The following is a 21,301-nucleotide window of genomic DNA, read 5'->3' as shown; positions in this document are numbered from 1 at the left end:
GCGCTCCATGCTACAGGACATGCGCTCCATGGTGCAGGACATGCGCTCCATGGTGCAGGACATGCACTCCATGATGCAGGACATGCGCTCCATGCTGCAGGACATGCGCTCCATGCTACAGGACATGCGCTCCATGGTGCAGGACATGCGCTCCATGCTGCAGAACATGCGCTCCATGCTGCAGGGCATGGACTCCATGCTGCAGGACATGTGCTCCATGCTGCAGGACATGGACTCTATGCTGCAGGGCATGGACTCCATGCTACAGAACATGCGCTCCATGCTGCAGGACATGCACTCCATGGTGCAGGACATGCGCTCCATGCTGCAGGACATGCACTCCATGGTGCAGGACATGCACTCCATGGTGCAGGACATGCGCTCCATGGTGCAGGACATGCACTCCATGGTGCAGGACATGCACTCCATGGTGCAGGACATGCGCTCCATGCTGCGGGATATACACTCCATGCTGACCACTGTGCCATCATGCTGCACAGTCCTAGGCCTTGTGCCCAGATTGGTCTTTGCTGGGACACTTGTCAATCTGCACCTCAGCACAGCCAAGGGTTAGGAGTGCTCTCCTCCAGCAATGTGTCATTGCCAACTCTCTAAGGGGCTATAGTTACTTGCCCATCGTGCAATGGTACAGCAATACCATGACAATGACCCATTTTAGAAGTCCATTGCTCAGCATTTAACCCTTGGCGCACTATCAGTGGCACTCACAAAAATAAGTGGTGCTTAAGGGGGCATAATTGCATGATTCCTGATTTGACCTCTCACCACAGTCTACCCATGTCAATCAGCCCCAGTCTCCCATAAGTTAAGCTTCACCTCCTCCCGGTCCTGGTTTCCCCCATAGCAATCCCCCAGTCGCCCCCATAATCAATCCTCCGGTCTCCCCCATATCAATCCCCCGGTCTCCCCCGATTCAATCCCCTGGTTTCACCCGAGTCAGCACCTTAGTCCCCCTTGAGTCCGCCCATGCTCCCATCCCAGTCTTCCCCGATTAGGCCCCGGTCTCCTCCTGATAGCCTGGAGTCTTCGCTGCCTCCCCTTCCCCATCCGCACCTCCCCCTGTAGCCCTGAATCAAGCCTGGTCATCCGCGAATCAAAGCAGATATCCTCAAGCCAAAGCCAGTAGCCCCGAGTCAAAACAGTGCCCTCGATACCAAGCCGATAGCCTTGGGTCAGCCCCTTTAATACGCAGAGCTGCACCATGAGCACTGCACTCACCCCCCGAGCTTCCCTTAGAGGGATGTTTGCTCGGTGCACACCATTTGAAGCCAGTCATGATCTGAACATTTGCCACCATGGATGGATTTTCAATGGGGTTGGGGGTTGATTCTGGCAAATGGAATGCAAGTATATTATAATGATGTTCCACCGATAAACAGCGAGGAACGTGGCCCACCACCGAATGGAGGGGAGGGAACGCTCATGGCAAGCTTTCCCGCTGGCATAGAATGTGACTTTGGCCTTCTCATTATATTTTCTGCTCCTGTAGCTGAACCCGCCCGACACTAATGTGAGCAGAAAATCCCAGCCCCTGAGTAGTAAGTTGTGGAAAACAGTCGACCCCAGGGTTAATTGCTGCTCTGTATTGCCTAGTTGAGCTCAGTTGGATTGAGTGACTGAGGGCGGGATTTTCCAGGGACTGTTGGCTGGACTGCCACATTCCCCCCCACTGTGGAGGGACCCACCCCCCCCCTCCCCCCCACCCCACCCGCGGAGGGTCCCACCACATCCCCCCCCCCCTCCAGGAGAGACCCACCACATCCCCCCCGCCCCCCCAGGAGAGACCCACCACATCACCCCTGGAGGCCCCGTCACAGCAAGGCCGGAAAATCCCAGCTTTAGACTGAGGGTGTAAATTTAGCTCGGGTTCCTGAGTGACTAATATGAAGAAGAGACATTTGGCTGAAGCATCTAAAGAATGTGTACGATAATAAACTGTTAACAATAAATGTTTCACAGAAAGTGTGACATTCACTTTAACATGCCCTAAGAAAATATATTTCTAATAAATGAGGGTAATGATTTGCCCAAGTAGTTTATTGTAAAAGGTACCAGCATAATTCTACATATCAGTGTGTGAGAGTGTTGTTGAATTTCTTGTCTTTATAGAGAGTTATATTTGAGTGGATTAACTCAATGTTTATTCATTTTAGGTTCTGGGTCGTATCGTCGAAAGGACCAATATTAAACAGAATTCATTGCTAATCCAATGTGTCTGTCGGTGTGTGAACACAGATTGAGCTGAAACACATCACAGTGTGAGCGTAAAGCTGGTATATTTCTACAGAAGTAAAATGTCCAAAGACGAGGTGACCTGCAAGATTAACGCAGTTTATAAACACAAGGAGCGGAAGCCAAAGAAGCCTCATTATATTCCGAGACCATGGGGAAAACCGTACAACTACAAATGCTTTCAGTGTCCTTTTACCTGCATGGAGAAGTCCCACCTCTACAACCACATGAAGTACAGCCTGTGTAAGAACTCCCTGTCGTTGCTAATTGAATCGGACTGGCCATACAAGAAGAGCAATGTCCTGAGTTCGGATCTACGCCTGCTGCAAACCGCTACAGAACGCGGTCGAACCGGGAAAACCAGTGGCTTGCTGGAAAGCAGCAATACCAATTCTGTCGTGGGAGATACTGCCATCAAAGTTACCGACAGGTGGGACGCCTGTAGTGCCAGCATTGAATTAAGCGCGGATGTGACCATTTTAGAAGGCTCCGGTCAACAGGCCCGCTCCATGAGGGAAAAGCCAAGCGAAACAGAGGCAACCAAGGGCTGCGGGAAAGCGCAGGAGTCAAGATGCTCGCCCGACGCTGACATGCCACCTCCCTCCAGGAACAAATTGGCCAAACTGGGCAAAAAGGCTGAGGCCGATTTCATTATAACTGATGTACTTTCCCTGAAGGATTCAGTCATGAGGAATAAGATAATACCGGCTGAAGCACTGGAGGCGAAAATGAAGCATTACAAGCTTCCGAAGAACTGTGTGAGCAGTAATGGCATCCTCATGGAACAGTGGAGGCTGGTCACATCTGGCCAGCGGAGAGACACAGCTGATGTTTCTCCACCATGTACAAGTGCTAATGTGATTCCGTGCTATCCACCACCAGCCTACAACGACTATCAGGAGCCACAAGGATTAAATCTCTCTGTGCTTGGGGTTAATTACCCAATGAACCACAATCTGTTCTCTTGCTTGAGCCCTGGGATCAGTTCAAACGCAACACCACCTGCTCATATGGCTCATCTGCCTTTCCTGGCCTCGTCTGCTCAGCTAATTCACCCTCATTCCGAACACTTTCAATCCGCACATCTTCCGGAAAGATCCCCAGTTCCATCTAGGTTCTTCTACCCTCTGTTATTCGAGCACACGTTCAGCTCGCTGGAGAACAGAACGACCGCAGACAGGGAAGACCGTACATCGACAAATCCGGCACCTTCAGACATCCTTCCATCCAGGTCGTTCGATGCCCACAATAAAACCCATTTGCGTAAAGTTCCCGCCCTGAGGCCTCAGCTGAGCAATTGCTCTGGTCAGGTGGAAGTGTTCTTAGCTGATTCCAATCACAAGTCCTTCTTATCGCATGGCAAGCAAGAGAAACACTCGACACAGTCCGGTGAAAACACTGCAATATCTCACAAGAATAAATTGGTCTTCAAGTCACCAACAGAGGCTTGTAAAAACTCAAGGGATACCAAAGATGTGAGCATTAAATCTCAAGCATTAAAAAGGCAAGGGGGGTGCACGTCAGTTTCTTCAGCGGCAAGTACTACTTCAATTAGCTTTGTGGAAAATACAACCCAGTCAGCAGCACTGGACACCAAGGCAAACTCAAACAAATCAAAGCTGCTATTTGCTCCACTTACAGCAGAAAGGTTAAAGCGATCAAACAGGTTAGTTGGCAATTTAAACAAGCTAATCCAATCTCCATCCTAGCAACGTCTCAAGTGTTCTCAAGGTATCACTTTACCTGGATGGGTTATGTTCCTTCCTACTCATTATACACATGTATTCTATTTGTATTGAGGATCGTGAATTAAGAACCGAGTTGAAAAACAGATTAGAGAACCAACGTTTCATCAGCAAGTAACAAGTAGGCCATTCAGCCTTTCGAGCCTGCTCTGCCATTCAATCTGATCATGGTTCATCCTCTACTTCTAACACTATTTTCCTTCACTATGCCTGTATCCCTTGGGATGGGATTTTCTGGCTGCGCTCGCCCCAAAACCGGAAAATCCCGCTCAAGGTCAACAGACCTTTCCATGGTCCGACCCCCCCGCCCACTGCAATTCCCATGGCGGTCAGGACGGGTAAATTCCCCCCCGTCGATGTTTTTAGTATGTAGAAATCTACCAATCACTGTCTTGGGCACACCCAGTGACCGAGCTTCCATCACCCTCGAGGGTAGGGAATCCCAAAGATTCGCCACCCTCTGAGTGAAGAAATTGCTCCTGATCTCAGTCCTAATTGTCTGCCCCTTATTCTAAGACTGTCCTCTCCGCCCCTGGTTTTAAACCTTCCCCACCCCCCTCCCTCCCCACCAGCCAGGGGAAACATCCTTCTACATCGACCATGTCAAGCCCTTTAAGAATTATATATGTTTGAATGAGATCACCTCTCATTCTTCTAAACCCCAGAGGGGTGGCCCCGTGGCCAGGGACCCAGGTTCAATTCCGGCCTCAGGTGACTGTGTGGAGTTTGCACATTCTCCCCGTGTCTGCGTGGGTTTCCTCTGGGTGCTCCGGTTTCCTCCCACAGTCCAAAGATGTGCGGGTAGGTGGATCGGCCATGCTAAATTGCCCCTTAGTATCAGGGAGATTAGCTGGGTAAATATGTGGGGTTATGGGGATAGGCCCTGGGTGAGATTGTGGTCGGTGCAAGCTAGATGGGCTGAGTGGCCTCCTTCTGCACTAAGCAGATTCTAAGCAGGATGGAAAAAAAAGCCCACTCTTTTTAATCTTTCCTCAAAGGATAATCCCTCCATCCTGAATTAGTTTGGTGAACCTTTGTTACATTCCCTCTTTGGTCAGTATATTTTTCCTTAGATAAAGAGACCAAAACTGCACTCAAAAGTCCAGGTGCAGTTTCACCAAGGCTCTATGTAATTGCAGTAAGACATCCTTACTCCAATACTCAAATCCTCCTGTAATAAAGGCCGATATACCATTCCCCTTCCCAACTGCTTGCTGTAACTGCATGATAGCTTGCAGAGATACATGGGCAAGGCCATCCAAGTCTTTTTAAAGTTCAACACTTCCCAGTCTCTCAGCATTTAAGGAATATTTTTGTTTTCTGTACCAAAGTGGACAACCCCACATCTCTCCAAATTGCATTCTATCTGTAACTTGTTTCTCACTCGTTTAGCCTCTCCAGGTCTTCTTGAAGCACCTTTGCATCCTCCTCACAACTCACACTTGCACCTAGTTCTGTGTCAGAAGATAACACGAGTGAAAGTTCTTATTTCTCCTCTATCAAAGTCAGAAATAGTGGAGGCAAGCAGAAATGCAATCCACCTGAAGAATAATTGGAATATGAGGCAATCTTAATCACGGTAGGGTTCCCTTAGAGGGGTGGGTGGAGCATAGTTGAATAGGATTGTGAAGTAAGGAGCAAGGTAACAAGGCAGAATGTATTTGGGGAGGGAGTTCTGAAGGACAAGATGTTCATTGGAACCAGGCCGGCTTGTGAAGCTGAAACCAAGACACCGAACTTTTCTTTATTGAGAGTTTATTGACTTGTTCAATCTCATGACAGCCATCCCCCATTTATATATGCTCAAAGCCAAAACATCCACATCACCTATTAACAAAGTAATTGACATGACATTAACACACATAAAAAAATGTAATTGACGTGACATCAAGACAAGGCATTCCAATAATGGAGCAGATGGACTGGAAAATACAAAGCAGAGCAAATCATGAAATTTACAAAGAAAATAAAATGTATGAAAGGTGACTGTTTAAAGTTTATTTATTAGTCTCAAGTAGTCTTACATTAACACTGCAATGAAGTTACCGTGAAAATCCCCTAGTCGCCACACTCCGGCGCCTGTTCGGGTACACTGAGGGAGAATTTAGCATGGCCAATGCATCTAACCAGCACATCTTTCGGACTGTGGGAGGAAACTGGAGCACCCAGGGGAAAACCCACGCAGGCACAGGGAGAACGTGCAGACTCCGCACAGACAGTGACCCAAGCCAGGAATTGAACTCGGGGCCCCTGGCGCTTTGAAGCAGCAGTGCTAACCACTGTGCCACCGTGCCATTGAAAATTATTCAATTGTGAATTAATCGTTAACCTTGACTTGGTAACTTGGAATTTGTTAGTTCAGCAGATGTTAATTTTTTAAGATGATTATGTCTGAATAAATATCTTTAAACAGAAACAATTGATAAAACCCACCTTGAATGTGTATATGCTTATGCATTCAATATAAGATTGGCTGATGAAATTGGAGATGTTTACAGATGAAAAGCATAAAAAGATAATGAAGGAGAAACAGATAATCCTTACCATATTATACCGATAGCCAAATGTATCAGGAATGATATCGTTGCTTGTGCAGTAGGAGAGGAATTTGATTTGACTTCTCCCAACCAATGCCATTGAATGAGTGGTGGCTGTGAATATACTTCCAAAACAACCCCCATGATTATACTCGAGGGTATGTATATTTCTAAACTTAAGCCTAGTCAATGGGAATGTATAACACGCTGTGATAATTTGCTATGGTGAACTCTGGCGGCACAGTAGCGCAGTGCCAGGGACCTGGGTTCGATTCCCGGCTTGGGTCACTGTCTGTGTGGAGTTTGCACATTCTCCCCGTGTCTGCATGGATTTCCTCCGGGTGCTCCAGTTTCCTCCCACATTCCGAAAGACGGGCTGGTTAGGTGCATTGGCCATGCTAAATTCTCCCTCAGTGTACCCGAACAGGTGCCAGAGTGCAGCGACTAGGGGATTTTCACAGTACCTTTATTGCAGTGTTAATGTAAGCCTACTTGTGACACTAATAAATAAGCTTTAAACTTTGTGAAACTTGTTATACGACAGGTTATTTGGAAATATAGAAAGTAGACTGTGATCTATATTAGCATTTTCCTCCTCCCCTTATCAAAAGAAGACATTTTTTTTCTGTGATGTAAGACAGCAAACTGTTCCATGAAGAAAATTAGATTCAGAGACAATGGGGTAGATGTTTGACTTCACCAGTTAACTAGTAATCGCTTGCCCTTGCTTTACGTGTGTATCATCACTCCAGTCATTCTGGTAGAAAATAAGCCACGTGGATGGAAATCAGTGGAATGTGGCAACCCTACGCGTGGAAAATGGTCAACAAATTGTCTTGTGGGGCCACACTCAGAACCCAGATGGGCCGCATGTGGCCGCTGGGCCAAAGGTTACACACCACTGATCCTGATTTTAATTCCATTGGACTCAATTACTGCAGGAAGTATAATTGAAGTTTTTTTTTAAGGAAAGCTGCATAATTTTGCATTACAAGTGCAGGAAACATGCTGTAAGAAAAACTATCTGCATTCATATAGCGCTGTTTCTCACGGTACTTCAAAGCAGTTAAGTCAATTAAATCCTTTCAAAGTGTCATCAATATTACAAAATGAGCAATAAAAATAGGAATCGCTGGAATACTCAGCAGGTCTGGCAGTACTTCTGGAGAGAGAAACAGAATTAATGGGCAGGATTTTCCACCACCACCCCCATAGTGTGTTTTCCAACCAGATCTTACGGTCCCGCCACTGTCAGCGTGTTTTTCCATTGGTCGCATCCTCCACTGCCGGGAACCCACAGCAGGAGGTCACCATCGGCGGGACTGGAAGATCTGCTGGCAGGAATGGCTGGAAAATTTCAGCCAACATCTCAAGTCCAAAATGGATCTTCTTTGCAACAGTTCCATAGAAAGCAACAATGAGAGTCTTCCCATGCTTTTTATATTTCAATTTTTTGTGAAACTATAACTGATTCATTTCTTCACAACATAGGCCAGAACTTTACTGCCCCGCCCACCATTGGAATTGGAGCGGGCGAGGAGCAGACCATGGGAATGCCCTTTGACCTCGCGGGAATTTTCGGGACGAGCGAGGGATGTTTCGGGACGAGCGAGGCTTTAAAATCCTGCCCATACTGTCAGTGGGAATAAAGTTCAACATTGTCAGGGGCACAAAATAGGCGATGGAAGATCGAATATTTCCACTATACACCTTGCCTGAAAAGGGAAGATTAAAACTGAACTGGTGGACACTCTGACAGTTCATGTTATCCATTAGTCCTACCTCTTTCAATGCATCTACTTGGAAAGAATGTCAAAGCACTCACTCCCACTTCCAGTGTCGTCTGAAAATGCCACAATTGGCAACATTTTGAAGCCAGGCCCTGCTCCCCAAGTTCTACTCTGACCCACCCAGACACTGCCAATGATACGTGATCATCACTGAGAATTTCACAGAGACACTGGTGAAATGTCATTTTGAAATAATGCACTGTTTAATCTGAAATAACAACATGGGGTATTCTCTGTGAAAGTCTTACAACACAAATATGACTCTTCACAATAAGTTAAGAACAAAAGACATGCAGCTAAATTTATAAAGATGTCTTGCGGAAATTTAAAGTTTATTTATTAGCGTCACAAGTTTACATTAACACTGCAATGAAGTTACTGTGAAAATCCCCTAGTTGCCACACTCTTGTGGCACCTGTTCGGGTACACTGAGGGAGAATTTAGCATGGCCAATACACCTAACCAGCACGTCTTTCAGACTGCAGGAGGAAACCCACACAGACACGGGGAGAACGTGCAGGCTCCCCACAGACAGTGACGCAAGGTCAGAACTGAACCCGGGTCCCTGACGCTATGAGGCTGCACTGCTAACCACTATGCCACCATGCCGGCTCTTAGGTACACAGTGCACCTAAAATACTTCATAGTCATCTTAAGTAATAGTGGGTTTTACCATAAAGTGAATTACGCTCACGAAGAAAATATTGATAAATAATAAAAGGTGTTGAAATTTCTACTTGGCCAAAGGTTACATTTCTTGCGCATGACTCAAATTCCAACTTTTCTTTCCAGTTCACAACCCCGCATTGAGAGTTTCTCTTCACTTCACCGTTGGAGCACCGAGTCTGGTGGAGCAGCCAAAGAAGACCACAGAACGAGCCCAGAGTTTGGCCGCTTGTCCCCACCTGGATCTTCGCCAGGAAGTAACAGCACCTTTAAACCTGGCAAAATGTCTCACTGCCTTCAGAAAGGAGCAGGAAAGAATGACTCCACCGTGCTTATTGAGGATCTCTGTAAAGTGATACATGAATATCGGGATGTGGAAGAACAACTTTGCCTTGTGGACAATGAAGACACACCTGGGCAGAAACAACTGAGAGGTCAGCTCACAAAGATCAGACAGGAACTGCTCCATATCAGACAGGCATTGGAAAAGACAAACAAACAGAGCGAAGGACCCTTAGACCTCTCTGTCAAAAAGTCGCTTGATGGGATTGAAAAGTCCCATAAGCACGACACCTCAGAAGAAATGTTTGAAAACTGTGCTAGGCAGAACAGGGAGTCAGATGGACTGGAGCTAATGGATAGTAAGTCTAAAGAAAGCGTGGTCAGTATAGTCCGGGCACCACAAACCTGTCTGGCAGACTCTGAGAACAAATCGTTAGATTTGTGCATCAAAATACACAAGTTTGAAAGACTCAGGACTTGTTCTGACATCAGCACAGGTACGACCAGCAAGGCAGACCTTACTGAACTGCCAAGGAGCACTTCAACAGAGAGAAGCTTTATAAACAGAACAACAAAATGCGAAGCAGACTCCAGTGTGCCCCTCAGCATTGATGGGAAGTACAGTTCACCAACTGGTCACCTGGTCTCAGTGGGAGAGGACAGCAAAGCCAGGTGTGAGGCCTTGAAAAGGTCACTACCTGGTAATAGCCAGGACGAGGGCGAGAAACTGTGCATGCTGAACCCTTCGGTCGCAGAGAGGTTAGGATCGATAAAACAGAGTAGGATTATTTGAATGCAGTGATGTGAGAAAGAAGGCACTGTGAATTGGTTCATGCAGTAAGAAGTTTAACAACACCAGGTTAAAGTCCAACAGGTTTATTTGGTAGCAAAAGCCACACAAGCTTTCGGAGCTCTAAGCCTCAATTGGTTCATGCTCAGGCATATGGGACCAATTAACATGCAGCAACTGGAACAGATCTATACAATATCTGAACTGAATTGCAAATATTGGTGAAATTGCCATCCTATTTAAAAAAAAGAGTGGAGTCCTATTTGATAATTAAAGTAACAGCCTCAAGCTCTTATATACTGCATGACTGGATATGTCCCATCCATCCCATACCTCATCTACAATGTGTAGTCTATGTGTTAGTGTTTACAATGACTTGCTCTGACCTTCTACACTATTATATTTCTGATTTACTCATCTCTGAGAAATTTAATTCCAGTTTTGTTCTGATAATGATGCCCGTGTTGATAAGCCATGTATTTCCGTGAACATTACAGGGTAGAAATTGTGACGCCTCTCGCGCATTTTCAGGGTCCAAAATTAGCACCACAAATTCAGGAGCGAAAGCACCAATAGGAGTCCCCCACACAGCCCACCTGTAACAAACACAGACATCGTTTAAATATTGTCATCAGGCTCCTCTAACTGAACCAGGGTTCTTTTCCAAAGTGAAGGCCCAATGTCCCCCTGAAATAGGATGCGGCACAGTGGCACACTGGTTAGCACTGCTGCCTCACAGCACCAGGGATCCTGGTTCGATTCCCGTGCTTGGGTCACTGTCTGTGTGGAGTTTGCACATTCTCCTCATGTCTGTGTGGGTTTCCTCCGGGTGCTCCGATTTCCTCCCACAGTCCAATAATGTGCAGGTTAGGTTGATTGGCCGTGCTAAATTGCCCCTTAGTGTGAGGGGATTAGCAGGGTAAATATGTGGGATTACAGGAATAGGGCCTGGGTGGGATTGTGGTTGGTGCAGACTCGATGGGCCAAGTGGCCTCCTCCTGCACTGTAGGGATTCTATAATAGAATACTTCCTTATCATGCCTTGTATACCATGGCAGAAACAGATAGAAAGCAGCTTTTATTTTCTTTATTCGTACAGGGGATGTGGGCAGCGCTGGCATTTTATTGCCCACACTTAATTGAACTGAGTGGCAGGTTAAGAGTCAACGGCAAGAGTCACATGTAAACCAGACCGCGTAAGGATGGCAGATTTCCTTCCCTAAAGGATTTTATTGAACCAGATGGTTTTTATGACAATTGGCAATGGTTTCATGGTCATTATTAGACTTTTAATTTCATTGAATTCAAATTTCACCATCAGCCATGGGGATTCGAACCCGGGTCCCCAGAGCAGTACTCTGAGATTACCAGTCCAATAACAATGCCACTCTGCCACTGCATCACCTACGAGTATTAATTAATGAGATCCTCCTCTTCATTAAGTGGTTGGTTGTTTTAGGTTTCTGGCATGCATTGGGCCAGGATTATGGCCCAAAGCATCCCAGAATTATGGCCAAAAGAACAAAGGACCTGTTGAGGCAATAGAACAACCTGATATTTCCACAGACCTGGAAAGCAAAGAAAGTTGGCTGTTAAATAGTTTTGCAGACGTCATTTGAGGAAGGCTCCTTTTGCCAGTACCTCCTGCACCTACCATTGTCCACAATCCTCATTCAGAGCTGCCAAAGTGAACCAACCTTTTCAGAGACACAGGCTATCATTTAAGTCCATCAGGAATGAAAACTAATAACCGCTCCCATACCCATCCCCATAACCCCCCAGTCACTCCATCCCCCCTTTTCCTCCAATCCCTCCCAACATCCCCACCCTACCACACCCATATACCTCACCATTCCCATCCCCCAATCCTCATATCCCTCCATATCCCCCACCCCAATCCCCCCACCCTCATACACTCCACCATCCCCAATCCTCCCGTCTCCCCATATCTCCGCACCCAAATCACCCATCCCCCCATTCCCTTCTATTCCCCACCATTCCCTATTCATCATTTCCCTCTATTCCCCATTCCCTTCCAAAGAACAAAGAAAATTACAGCACAGGAACAGGCCCTTTGGCCCTCCAAGCCTGCACCGACCATGCTGCCCGTCTGAACTAAAACCCCTACCCTTCTGGGGATCATATCCCTCTATTCCCATCCTATTGTCAAGATGTCAAGATTTGTCAAGATGCTCCTTAAAAGTCACTAACGTATCTGCTCCTACTACCTCCCCGGCAGCGAGTTCCAGGCACCCACCTCTGTGTAAAAGAACTTTCTTCTTATATCTCCTTTAAACCTTGCCCCTCGCACCTTAAAGCTATGCCCCCTAGTAATTGGCTCTTCCACCCTGGGAAAAAGCTTCTGACTATCCACTCTGTCCATGACCCTCATAATCTTGTAGACTTCTATCAGGTCGCCCCTCAACCTCCATCGTTCCAGTGAGAACAGATCAAGTTTCTCCAACCTCTCCTCATAGCTAATGCCCTCCATACCAGGCAACATCCTGGTAAATCTTTTCTGTACCCTCTCCAAAGCCTCCACAGCTTTCTAGTAATGTGGCAACCAGAATTGAACACTACATTCCAAGAAAGAACAAAAGTTCCATTCCCCATTCCCCCACCATTCCCCATCCTCCATTCCTCCCCATTCCCCATCCCCCAACTTCCACCATCCTCCCTCCATTCCCCATTCCCTCTCCATTCCCTTACATTTCCCCTCCATCCCCCATTCCCCTCCATTCCCCATCCCCCTCCATTCCCTATCCCTCCATTCCTCTCCATTCCCCATCCCCCACACTCTCCAGCCTCCCGCACCCCCCAATCAGACCAACCTATATCCTTCCCCATCTCCCGAATCTCATCATTCCACCCCTCCCTCCCCCCCACACAAATCAGGCCAATGTACTAGCACTGGCAGCCTGACTATTTGACGTTAATTGATCAGTGACATGAATTTGGGCCTTTCTGTGATCATGTGATCGAGTGAGTGGTCCAGGAAGATGCCCATTTTGCACACGAAAATGCACGCACAGCAGCTGTACACGTTGGAATGATAGTATTCTTTTCAAGTCTCCAGTATTTAATGTATATTAAGATATGCGAACAGAGTGGATATTTGTCAGTGAGAGCAGAGCCATCCCACAGCAACATCAGCCATTTCTGCACTCCATCAGTCTGTTCTGAGATCAACCTTTACCTTTCATGTCAGCAATCCAAAACAAACTTGCAGAGAAGGTTATTGTGGGCCAGCGGTAACTAAACCACATTGCCCCTAGTGGCTGGGGAGGGGAGTGCTTTGTCTGATGCAACGTTGTCTGTCTCCAATGGACCTTGCCTGGATCTTTCCATTAGAACAGAGAAGTGGTCGTTTTGTTTCTAACGCCACCTTTGGTGTATATTACAAAGAACAGTAAAGCACAGGAACAGGCCCTTCGGCCCTCCAAGCCTGTGCCAATAATGATGCCCTAACTAAACTAAAGAAAAAACCTTCTGCCCTTACTCGGTCCGTATCCCTCTATTCCCTCCCTATTCATGTACCCATCCAGATGCCTCTCAAATGTTGCTAATGTGCCTGCTTCCACCACCTCCCCTGGCAGCACGTTCCAGACACCCACCACTCTCTGCGTGAAAAACTTCCCCATACATCTCCCTTAAACTTTCCCCCTCTCACCTTGAACCTGTGCCACCTTGTAATTGACATTTCCACCCTGGGAAAAAGCCTCTGACTATCCACCCTGTCTATGATTCTCATAGTTTTGTAGACCTCTATCAGGTCCTCTCTCAGCCTCTGTCTTTCCAGTGAAAACAATCTTAGTTTATTCAACCTCTCCTCATAGCCAACACCCTCGAGACCAGGTAACATCCTGGTGAACCTTTTTTGTACTCTCTCCAAAGCTTCCACGTCCTTCTGGTAGGGTGGTGACCAGAACTGCACGCAATACTCCAAATCCGGCCTAACCAAGGTTTTATATCGCTGTAACATGATTTGCCAACTCCTGTACTCAATGCCCGACTGATGAAGACAAGCATGCAATATGCCTTAGAATCATAGAACCATAGAAAATTACAGCTCAGAAACAGGCCCTTTGGCCCTTCTTGGCTGTGCCGAACCATTTTTTGCCTAGTCCCACTGACCTGCACTTGGACCATATCCCTCCACACCCCTCTCATCCATGAACCCTTCCAAGTTTTTCTTAAATGTTAAAAGTGACCCCGCATTTACCACTTTATCCGGCAGCTCATTCCACACTCCCACCACTCTCTGTGTGAAGAAGCCCCCCCCTAATATTCCCTTTAAACTTTTCTCCTTTCACCCTTAACCATGCGCTCTGGGGTTTTTTCTCCCCTAGCCTCAGCGGAAAAAGCCTGCTTGCATTCACCCTATCTATACCCATCAAAATCTTATACACCTCTATCAAATCTCCCCTCATTCTTCTGCGCTCCAGGGAATAAAGTCCCAACCTATTCAATCTCTCTCTGTAACTCAGCTTCTCAAGTCCCGGCAACATCCTTGTGAACCTTCTCTGCACTCTTTCAACCTTATTTACATCCTTCCTGTAACTAGGTGACCAAAACTGTACACAATACTCTAAATTCGGCCTCACCAATGCCTTATATAAGCTTACCATAACACTCCAACTTTTATACTCAATACTCCGATTTATAAAGGCCAATGTACCAAAGGCACTCTTTACGACCCTATCCACCTGTGACATCACTTTTAGGGAATTCTGTACCTGTATTCCCAGATCCCTCTGTTTAACTGCACTCTTCAGAGTCCTACCATTTACCCTGTTACGTTCTACTTTGGTTTGTCCTTCCAATGTGCAATATCTCACACTTGTCTGCGTTAAATTCCATCTCCCATTTTTCAGCCCATTTTTCTAGTTGGTCCAAATCCCTCTGCAAGCTTTGAAAACTTTCCTCACTGTCCACTACACCTCCAATCTTTGTATCATCAGCAAATTTGCTGATCCAATTTACCACATTATCATCCAGATCATTGATATAGATGACAAACAACAATGCACCCAACACCAATCCCTGCGGCACACCACTAGTCACAGGCCTCCACTCAGAGAAGCAATCCTCCACAACCACTCTCTGGCTTCTTCCATTGAGCCAGTGGCTAATCCAATTTACTACCTCCCCATGTATACCCAGCGACTGAACCTTCCTAACTAACCTCCCATGAGGGACCTTGTCAAAGGCCTTGCTGAAATCCAGGTAGACAACATCTACCGCCTTCCCTTCATCCACTTTCCTGGTAACCTCCTCGAAAAACTCTAATAGATTGGTCAAACATGACCTACCACACACAAAGCCATGTTGACTCTCCCTAATAAGTCCCTGTCTATCCAAATATTTGTAGATCCTATCCCTTATCACACCTTCCAATAACTTGCCCACCACCGACGTCAAACTTACTGGCCTATAATTTCCCGGATTTCTTTTGGAACCTTTTTTAAACAACGGAACAACATGAGCCACCCTCCAATCATCCGGCACCTCCCCCGTGAATACTGACATTTTAAATATGTCTGCCAGGGCCCCTGCAAGTTCAACACTAGCTTCCCTCAAGGTCCGTGGGAATACCCTATCCGGTCCTGGAGATTTATCCACTCTGATTTGCCTCAAGACAGCAAGCACCTCCTCCCCTTTAATCTATAAAGGTTCCATGACCTCCCTACCTGTTTGCCCTATTTCCGTAGATTCTATGCCCGTTTCCTTAGTAAATACGGATGCAAAAAACCCATTTAATATTTCCCCCATTTCTTTCGGTTCCATACATAGCCGACCACTCTGATCTTCAAGAGGACCAATTTTATCCCTCACTATCCTTTTGCTCCTAACATACCTATAGAAGTTCTTTGGATTTTCCTTCACTCTGTCTGCCAAAGCAACCTCATATCTTCTTTTAGCCCTCCTGATTTCCCTCTTAAGTAGCTTCTTGCACTTTTTATACTCCTCGAGCATCTGATCTGTTCCTTGCTGCCTGTACATTTCATACAACTCTCTCTTCCTCTTAATCAGTGTTGCAATCTTCCTCGAGAACCAACGTTCCTTATTCCTATTTACTTTGTCTTTAATCCTGACAGGAACATACAAACTCTGCACTCTCAAAATTTCTCCTTTGAAGGCCTCCCACTTTCCATTTACGTCCTTACCAGAGAGCAGCCTGTGCCAATCCACACTTCCCAGATCCCTTCTCATTTCATCAAATTTGGCCTTTTTCCAGTTCAGAACTTCAACCCGAGGATCAGATCTATCCTTATCCATGATCAGGTTGAAACTAATGGCATTATGATCACTGGATCCAAAGTGTTCCCTCACACTCACATCTATCACCTGCCCTAACTCATTTCCCAATAGGAGATCCAATATCGCATCCTCTCTAGTTGGCACCTCTATATACTGATGTAGAAAATTCTCCTGAACACATTTTACAAACTCTACCCCGTCTAAACCTTTAACAGTATGCGAGTCCCAATCTATATGTGGAAAATTAAAATCCCCTACTATCACAACTTTGTGTTTCTTGCAGTTGTCAGCTATCTCTCTGCTGATTTGCTCCTCCAATTCTCGCTGACTATTGGGTGGTCTATAATACAAGCCCATTAATGTAGTCATACCTTTCCTGTTTCTCAGCTCCACCCATAGGGCCTCTGTAGACAAGCTCCCTAATCTATCCTGCCTGAGTACCGCTGTAACATTTCCCCTGACCAACAATGCCACCCCCCCACCTTTTATCCCTCTGTCTCTATCCCGCCTGAAACATTGGAACCCCAGAACATTGAGCTGCCAGTCCTGCCCCTCCTGTAGCCAAGTTTCACTAATGGCTATAATGTCATGTTTCCATGTGTCTATCCACGCCTTCAGCTCATCTGCCTTCCTCACAATACTCCTGGCATTGAAATAGACACACCTCAAAATGTTATTTCCACCACACTCAACCCTTCCATTTGTGATTTTACTTGAACTAACCTGTCTTTTTACCCCTGCTCCACTATCTGCTCTGGCACTCTGGTTCCCATCCCCCTGCAAATCTAGTTTAAACGCTCCCCAATAACACTAGCAAACCTCCCTGCAAGTGTATTGGTCCCCTTGTAGTTTAGGTGTAACCCGTCTCTCTTGTACAGGTCCCACCTGCCCCAGAAGAGGTCCCAATGATCCAAGAATCAGAAACCCTGCCCCCTACACCAGTTCCTCAGACACGTGTTCATCCGCCCAAGCATCCTACTCCTGCCCTCACTGGCATGTGGCTCAGGTAGCAATCCTGAGATTACTACCCTCGGGGTCCTGCTTTTTAACTTCCTTCCAAGCTCTTTGTACTCACTCTTTAGGACCTCCTCACTCTTCCTTCCCACGTCATTGGTACCGATGTGTACCACGACATCTGGTTGATCACCTTCCCACTTTAGAACGCTGTGTATGCGATCAGTGACATCCCTGACCTTGGCACCCGGGAGGCAACAAACCATGCGGGAGTCTCTGTCCCGACCACAGAACCTCCTGTCCGTACCTCTGACCATTGAGTCCCCTATCACTACTGCACTCCTCTTCTTCCTCCCACCCTTTTGCGCTGTAGAACCAGACTCAGTATCAGAGTTCCGGCTGTCGCAGCTTGTCCCAGGTAAAGCATCTCCCACAACAGTATCCAATTCAGCATACCTGTTGTGGAGGGGTATGGCCACAGGGGAACCCTGCTCTGCCTGTCCTTTCACATTTCCATTTCCTCTCCTTACAGTAACCCAATTTCCTGTGCTCTGCTGCTTCGGTGTAACTACCTCCCTAAAGCTACTGTCTATGTACTTCTCATTCTCCCGAATTAGATGGAGGTCATCAAGCTCCTGCTCCAGTTCCCTAACACGCTTTGCTAGCAGCTGCAGCTGGATGCATCTTTTGCAGGTGTTGTCATCAGGGATACCGGAGGTCTCCCTGATCTCCCACATCCTGCAAGGGGAGCATTCCAACATCTTGCCTGGCATTTTTGTTTACTCTGGGGAAAAACAGGAATAAACTTTCTGGGGAAAAAAAAACCTACTCTCGATTCTGCCTGTTCTCGCCGAAGCCCATTGAGCCAAAGCCCTTCAGCTCTCACTCTGCTCCCTGCTCACTCCGCTGCCCGCTAACGACGCTGCCCGCTGAAATAGTGCGGCCTGCTTTTAAACCTCCCGCACGCTAAAGAAAACACTCCAAAAAACCCTTCCCAGAACACCCCGCGGCCTACTTCCGGTTTACAGTTTGAAACTTTAAAAAAACATAAATCTTAATCATCTTGGCCACCTGTGTTGCCACTTTTAGGAAATTTATTGCCAATAATAAATTCATTTCTTAAACGGGATACATGAATTAAGGCTTAGTAGCATTATCGCTTGACTATTAATCCAGAAAGTCATGTTCTGGGGATCCGAGTTGGAATCCCGCCACAGCAGTTGGTGGATTTTGAATTCAATAAAAAATATCTGGAACTAAGAATCTACTGATGACCATGAAATCATTGTCGATTGTTGGAAAAACCCACCTGGTTCACTAATGTCCTTTAGGGAAGTCCTTTATGGCACAGAAACAGGCCCTTTGGCCCTCCAAGCCTGCACCAACTATGCTGCCCGTCTGAACTAAAAACCCCTACCCTTCGGGGGACCATATCCCTCTATTCCCATCCTATTCATGTATTTGTCAAGTTGCCTCTTAAAAGTCACTACCGTATCTGCTTCCTCTACTTCCCCTGGCAGCGAGTTCCAGGCACCCACCATCCTCTGTGTAAAAAAACTGGCCTCTACATCTCCTTTAAACCTTGCCCCTCGCACCTTAAACCTATGCCCCCTAGTAATTGACTCTTTCGCCCTGGGAAAAAGCTTCTGACTATCCACTTTGTCCCTGCCTCACATAATCTTGTAGACCTCTATCAGGTCTCCCCTCAACCTCCGTCATTCCAGTGAAAACAAACCAAGTTTCTCCAACCTCTCCTCATAGCTAATGCCCTCCATACCAGGCAACATCCTGGTCAATCTTTTCCGTACCCTCTCCAAAGCCTCCATATCCTTCTCGTAATGTGGCGACCAGAATTGAACACTATATTCCAAGTGCGGCCTAACTAAGGTTCTATAAAGCTACAATATGACTTGCCAATTTTTAAACACAATGCCCCGTCCTTACCTGGTCTGGTCTACATGTGACTCCAGAGCCACAGCAATGTGGTTGACTCTCAACTGCCCTCCAAGGGCAACGAGGAATGGGCAATGAATGCTGGCCAGCATCTTCTGAGCTGCCCAGTGATAGTTAAGCAATTATGCGAATATAAAAGACATTCCCTGCCTAACTCTCAAAGTTGAGTAGGAACAAAATGAGGAATGGAGAAAATCCCGACAGGACCACATGTCTGAGCGAGTCTTCAATAGTTTATTTTATATCTGTTGTATTTTATAATGCTTGTGAACTTCATTCACCTATTTTCTAATTGTGGAAAAATGGCTCTAATTGTCGGTGAAATTCCTCCCCTCTTTGCCCACTGGTGCAGAATTGGAACTTAAATTATTTATTCTCGCCATGAAAATTTATCATTTTGATATTGCAAATGCTACATAAAAACACTCCTGCGATATCATAATGAATATTTAAAGCTGAACATATTACAGGGACACGGGTTATAGCTCTACTATACAAATCATTAGGATATATCTCACGTAAAGTATGACACTTCGGAAACCAAAAAGGCACTTTAAGATTAAGCTGTATAAAAGGTTAATGTAATAACTATTTATTCATGTAGAGTGTATTAAACTTGATGATGATAGGTTAATTTTGGTAGATTAAGCATGCTGTGGGCATTTGCCACATAAGAATCTCAAATCGTTTTCACATTGTTGATCAATAGCAGTTGTTCTGTGAGTCTTTTTAATGCATAGTTACTTCTTACTTTTGTGATTTTAGCACTGGTAAATAAATTTGAGAAATGATGGTTGACAGTGCTTTCATCTGTGTATTTATGCTACTTTTTATTAAGGGCAACTCCCTGGTGGGAAGCTCAGGGGATGCACACCCACATTCCACATGGGCACACACAAGGACGGACACACACATGTACGGACGGACACGCGCATACACACACGCAAACAGACACACACACACATATGGACAGACACATGGACATGCACACACAGACACAGACACATACAAACAGACACACACATGGGCACACATGGGACAGACAATGAATAAACACACACAGACAAACACACAGACGCACATGCACACACAAAGAGACACACAAACATGGACACATACATGGACACACACGGACAGACACACACACAAATGCACACAGACACACAAACAGTCACGCACAAAGAGACACACAGATACTGATAAACACACATGGACACACATGCAAACACAGACACACGCACACACAAACACACACAGACAAACAGACATAAACACACAGACAGACAGACACACAAACACACACAAAAGAATATTCAGAAAAAAGGCTCTAAGTGCTCCAAATTTGATGATGCAGAAATGTTCTTGCATTTTGGCATCTGTGCCGAGTGTCTGGTCCTGCCTCTGATTTTACTCATCCATATTTAATTCAGGTTGATTGAGATCTTTCCACCTGCAGGAGGTGAGGGGAAATGCAGCCTCAAAACTTTGGCGAGGTCAGACGGGACAATCGGCTGCTCTTCTTTAGATGCCTGAGCAAGCGGATTCCGGAATGGTAAAGGCTGCCACAGAGTGTCACCCAGGAAGCTGCCCCTTGCCGATGATGTGGGATGATGGTTAAGAAGTTTGCAGATGATTCAAAGTGTGTTTGATAGCGAGGAAGGTCGCTGTAGGACGTTATCAATGTGGCAGAAAAGTAGAAAGCGGAATTCAATCCAGAGAAATAGGTGATGGTGCATTTAGGCAGGGCACACAGGCAGGGGGAATACACAAAGAAAGGTAGGAGAAACATAGAGAGGTGAAGGGACCTTGGAACGCGCAATCACAGATCCCTGAAGGTAGCAGCACAGACAGCTAAAGTGATGGGCAAATCACATGGGATGTTTTACTTCATTTATTAAATTTTTTTATTTGAATATTATTGTCACATGTATTGGGACACAGTGAAAAGTATTGTTTCTTGCGTGCTATACAGACAAAGCATACCGTTCATAGAGAAGGAAATGAGTGAGAGCAGAATGTAAGTGTTACAGGCAGAGCTAGAGTGTAGAGAAAGATCAACTTAATGCGAGG

The 21,301-nt window shown here is 46.1% G+C and overlaps 1 protein-coding gene across 1 annotated transcript; it reads left to right on the top strand.

The window, feature by feature from the left end:
* Positions 1 to 2,315: 2,315 nt before the first annotated feature.
* On the top strand, positions 2,316 to 20,764 carry prr35 (proline rich 35). Its single transcript, XM_078240976.1, has 3 exons — positions 2,316 to 3,757; positions 9,118 to 10,032; positions 20,662 to 20,764. The coding sequence occupies exons 1-3, from the start codon at positions 2,316 to 2,318 to the stop codon at positions 20,762 to 20,764; spliced, it is 2,460 nt and encodes an 819-aa protein (XP_078097102.1).
* Positions 20,765 to 21,301: the final 537 nt, after the last annotated feature.

This window comes from Mustelus asterias, chromosome 23 (assembly GCF_964213995.1).
Source record: "Mustelus asterias chromosome 23, sMusAst1.hap1.1, whole genome shotgun sequence".
Taxonomy (NCBI): domain Eukaryota; kingdom Metazoa; phylum Chordata; class Chondrichthyes; order Carcharhiniformes; family Triakidae; genus Mustelus; species Mustelus asterias.
Note: the sequence above shows the minus strand (reverse complement) of the source record. Positions and strands in the feature narration are given on the sequence as shown.

Coding starts and splice junctions, on each gene's coding strand:
- prr35 (XM_078240976.1), top strand. CDS start 2,316: ATGTCCAAAGACGAGGTGACCTGCAAGATTAACGCAGTTTATAAACAC. Junction 3,758..9,117: donor AAATCTCAAGCATTAAAAAG/GCAAGGGGGGTG, acceptor TTTTCTTTCCAG/TTCACAACCCCGCATTGAGA. Junction 10,033..20,661: donor AACCCTTCGGTCGCAGAGAG/GTTAGGATCGAT, acceptor TATTTAATTCAG/GTTGATTGAGATCTTTCCAC.